This window comes from Monopterus albus, unplaced genomic scaffold (assembly GCF_001952655.1).
Source record: "Monopterus albus unplaced genomic scaffold, M_albus_1.0 scaffold317.1, whole genome shotgun sequence".
Lineage (NCBI taxonomy): Eukaryota > Metazoa > Chordata > Actinopteri > Synbranchiformes > Synbranchidae > Monopterus > Monopterus albus.
In genome coordinates, this window is record NW_018128197.1 from 42,554 (window position 1) to 47,434 (window position 4,881).

At 43.4% G+C, this 4,881-nt stretch overlaps 1 protein-coding gene across 2 annotated transcripts in view; it reads left to right on the forward strand.

Moving 5' to 3' along the window:
• The first annotated feature begins 2,225 nt into the window (after window positions 1–2,225).
• The window catches only part of kremen1 (kringle containing transmembrane protein 1), a 54,408-nt gene continuing 51,752 nt past the window's right edge, over window positions 2,226–4,881 (forward strand). For both annotated transcript variants that reach the window (XM_020623951.1, XM_020623953.1), the window contains exon 1: window positions 2,226–2,554. In XM_020623951.1, the coding sequence (XP_020479607.1) occupies window positions 2,476–2,554 (79 nt within the window). In that variant the 5' untranslated portion in view covers window positions 2,226–2,475. The remainder of the gene's footprint in view (window positions 2,555–4,881) is intronic.

Below are 4,881 nucleotides of genomic sequence, written 5' to 3' on the forward strand. Positions count from 1 at the left end.
GTTGATTAGTCCTGCTGTGACCGCGAGCCTCCCTCTTGCATAACTCAACAGGCAGGACGCAGCTGCAGGCTGAGGGGCTCAGCTCTCACTAAAAACGTATAAACATGGTACTATGAAGAGCCCTGGATACCAGTTACTGTCTAAAAGGCACAATGCCAAAACAATAAACTGCAGGTGTTGTGTAGAAGAGCTGTGTCTTATCTGGAGAGAGCAAAAAAGACAAAGCAGAATTAGAAGGAACTCCAGCAGACCACAAAGAATGTGGCCAGGCGGCTTGTACAGACAAGCCCAACATGTGATCACCCAGTCACAGAGAAGGAGAGAGACAAAGACAAAGGAAGCCTTGCTACCACAACAGCATCACAGACTGATAGTAGGGCATAGACACGAGGCCAGTTCAGGTTAATTTTCATATGGACATAGCAGTTTCTGAGGAAAGTGAGACCACTTTGTGGGAGCACATACTCATCACATGTCTTATACTAAATAACAATAATGTACCGTGTAGGCTATTCCGCTGTGGAAGAGGTATTCTGGTCCTCTATTCAAGTAGAAGTAGCATTTCCTCACTGTAAAAATACCAGCTTCAGGTTGAGCTCATCTAAAGTACTTTATCTACTTACATTTATAAAATGGTCACATTTTCTACCCCAACTGGAAGGTTGAAAGTTTGAATCTTGGTGCCTGCAGTCCACATGTTGAAGTGTCCTTGGGCAAGACACCGAACCCCCCAAGTTTCCCGTGATGGCGGCGTGTATGCACTCAGCAGCCCAGGGCCCTCGGCTCCAAACAAAATTTCATTGTCTGTGTCATAATGTTACCATGACAATAAAATAAAGCTTCTTCTTGTTTTGTATGTTGCAAAGTAAAGCTGCAAAATAAATATTCAGTAGTGGAGTAAAAATTTTTAACATTCCCTCTGAAAGGTAGCAGAGTACAGGTCTGAAGGTGCAGAAAATGAAAAGCAACACTGTACTAGAGTCCAGTGCTTGTAATATTTTGCACCGCTGATTGGATATGTAATGCACATATTGTCAGACAGACTGAAAAGCAGCCGTCATGCAGTCCCAGAGAAGTTTAGACATCCCATTCACAGCCTTATGAAAGCTTCATTATAATAACTTTCTTTCAAAGAACCTCAGTCTTACACTGTAATAGAAGGGAAGTGTTTACCAGCCTCACAGTTACATTTCTCTACAGTGCACACGTCATGCTAGATCACTTTCCCAGCGCACCCCATCTCAACCCTGTCGGTTTTGGCAAAGTGAATGTTGGGCCTTTTTCTTCAGGAGTGGTGAGCTCATGCTGGATTTTCTATTTTTAGTCCGACTGGCTGCTGTTGGCTTGGACTCTTCACAGTGCTGCACCATGCTTATGGTGAAACACATGGGGGCGCTGTTTCGCTCTCCACATTCCACCGCTTGTGCGCCAGAGCTGAGAGGCACTAACACTGTGCTCGCACATTCCGTGCACCTGTTTCTCTCCAGTGAATAAGATGGGAAGCGTTGGTGCAGACAAATGGTGCCCTCCATTTAATATTTATTCACATCCAGGTTTTACTTTCTAATCTTCATTTTCATTTAGACACAGATGTCACCTGCCTCAGTACTGATCCCTAAATTAAAATGTAGGAATTATTGATCAGCTCGTGTCTTTATGCAGCTCTGCTTAAAAATCACCCATTTCTTTGGATTAGAAAAATTTAAGTGTGGATATATAAGCAACTTGATTCATAAAAAAAGAAGTAATTGCTCAAACTGCCCCTAGGGCTTTATTCCCACTAAATGTTTTATTTGTTTATTAAATGTTTGACAGACAAAAAGTCAGAGAGAGAGAATTTTTTTCTTAAGACAAATGTATTTCTCCAGCCTCATCCAAATCTTAATTAATCCGTGTGAAGGCATCGGGTTGCGTACTGCACCCACCACCCCGAACCGGGACCGTGCACAAATCCCCCTCACTCACTTTTCCTCTTATTAAACCGATATATCGCTGCGGTCTGCAGTTCAGTAGTGTGCATAACGTAGCCCAGGGAGTTGGACTGACCCTGAAACCACAGCACCACTCCATTATGATTCAAGCACGGATGTATTTCTGTGTATTTCTTAGCTTCGCTACTGAATTAACCCATTATCATGTTAGTGCTGCTCTTCATTGCTCCACAGATTCCTCCCTCCCTTCCTCCCTCCTCCCCCCTTTCTGCTGCTTCCCCAGCGCTGCAGGTTGAATCTATTGCCCCTATTTCCTGTCACATGGGTTGGAAATAGGATCCGTGCTTTCTACTATCTGGTCTCGTCGTTTGCGGTGTCAGTGTAGTAGTAGCAGAAGGATCAGCCTTGAAGTTCGGGGACTTTTCACGCCGACCAGAGAGCGTCTCCTGCACAGACCCGGTCAGTCGGTCCAGCAGTCCGCCGGTGTGCGCATCCGTCAGGCTGCACTTCACCTGAGAACCAGTTCAGACGCTTTAATCCCACCATGGATTCCTGGACACTCATCTCAGCTCTTCTTCTCGCTGGGCTTATTTCTTCCATGGCTCTTAGTCATTTTGACACCGGTACGTGCAAACTTTTCTACTCTCCTTTTCCAGTCATGTAATCCGATGAATATGTGCATTTTCGTCACCAAAGTTGCACTTTTGCGCAGCGGTAAAAGATCGTAACCTAACAGAAACTATACACCAAGTATCCAAAAATAAGTGAATCCTGTTTTCTTGTTTGGTATCGAACAGATCGCATTCGCAGTATCATAGGTTGATCGCTTTGGTCCAACAACGGAATTATTTCCCAAACTGCACGCTGTCTTTAATTTGTAGGTGCTTAGAGGGCAGCCAGGGCCAAAGGGGAAATGCTTTTGTTGTTGTTTACCTTAAAGATAAAAGAGTGAAGTAATGTGAGCAGAGGAACTGGTCCGGTCAGGTAGGTCAATAGTGCCTTCACACCTACAGGGGAAACACATCTGGTCCAAATCGTATCCAGAGGTGTCCGCAGACCTGTAGAGACATCATAGTCTTCCAAATTCATGGAAGTCTGGAAAATGCGTAACAATCACCGGGCACCCCTGATATGCTGTTTTAAAATAAGTTTAGGATTTAACCAGGGAACGGATGGGATCGTATCCCAGACCAGGACTGTTACGCACCAGGCACATCGTGCGCTCATAGTGTTACCTGTTCTGCATCAGCTGCCTGTAGCAGTCTCATTGTGCCATGCTCGACAGTCCACACTTTGACCACTTATTACAGAGAATGTTGACGACGTTCTAGTTTCCATCATAATATTAATGTTGGCTGCACTGCATCAGTTCTCCCGAAACGAACTTAAAGCCCTCGGCTCGGTCATCTGATATCACCCATTTAATTTACCATCAAGTTCAGACTAATAGCCATGGATATGTTTGCATCTGTCTGCAGAACTTCAAAGTTAAAGTCGGATCCCCCTTTCAAAGCTGCCTTCCCAGATAATATTTTGCTTTAATGGGAATATCTAATAATGATGACCACACAAACCAAGCTTCTCCTTGCTGTAATTTGTGCCGCGTTTCATGTCAAAGCAGCAAATCCTCATGCTTTTCTTTTTAATTTTTTTGTCTCTTAATTATACCCTTGGATTTCAAATTAGAGGGTCCACCATCTGGGCTAGTGCGTAAGTACTCCCATGTGTACCTATGTATTAACAAAGTATTTAAAGCGATGGTATTTCCCCTCATAACATTGGGGAGAAAAGAGTGCCAAGTTTATGTTTAGTTCAAGTCAGCTGTGCCACATTTACTGTATGGTAAAACAATAATTTCTTGCATGTACAAGAAGTCAGGCTCTTGTTGTAAATACAAGTGATGACTGCTCCGCTCTCTTTGCTGTATTTTTGCCAGATGCCCTTAATATGTTTGGATGGTACGGTTAAAAAAGATCAAGCTAAATGTGAAACCTGACAGTACCTAAAAGAAAAGCCTTTCAAAGACACAGCTGTTAGTTCAGCTTCCATTCTTGTTTGTTGGTTTCTTTTGCTTAGAGATTCCAGATTATTTGCTAAAGGTTTGAAGCCATCGTGATGTTTATTAGCAGAAAAGTGGTCATGTGTTTTCAGTGTCAGTCTATCAGAGAAGATTAAACTTATGTTTGATTCAGTGAATATTCTTATGCCCATGCTGGGAATTGCCGAAACCTCAGTTGAAGACATGTTGAAGGAAAGTGGACAAACTGAGAAGAGCAGCAAGATACAAATAACATTAGTGCACTATTAAGTACGTTCCATGTTATTCTTCTAGTTTAGCATCATCCTGACAAATCTCATGAATGTGAAGATATCTGCCAGAAAAATCCAGGGTGCCTCTGTGATGTTATTAAGAAACTGAGCGTGTGCCAATAGGAATTCTTAAACAGGTGAGCTTTCCTTTAATTCCTCCAGTTAGGTCATGCAGCCACTTATTAATACTCAGCAGAAACACAGCCGCTGTTGTTTTTGTGGCAGAGCGTTAAAAACAATTACACTTGAGCGCTTTCACTGTCCCAGTAGTCTGCAGCATTGCGTCAAGCACAAGTGTATCCACGGCAAAAGTGTTTTTATCTGGCACTGTGGGATAATAATGTGCTCAGTGAAACGCACGGACACACACAAAGGCAGACGCAAATGTATGAAGAGGAAAAGAGCGAAAATGTAGCTGAGGGTTAGAGATGATGTGTCGGTTGCAGATGGAGCAGCCGAGTGCCTTTATGCAACCGATCACATGGGAATGGGCTCCTCTTTCATACAGTACAGTTCAGTATAGGGTTCATTTACCACAGACTCTTGAAGCCATAATGTACGTGATTTCTCTTCCACTTGAAATCAGAGGCTTAATAAAGAAACTCATCCAGACTCCCACATGCTGCTGTGGCTGGCTGCC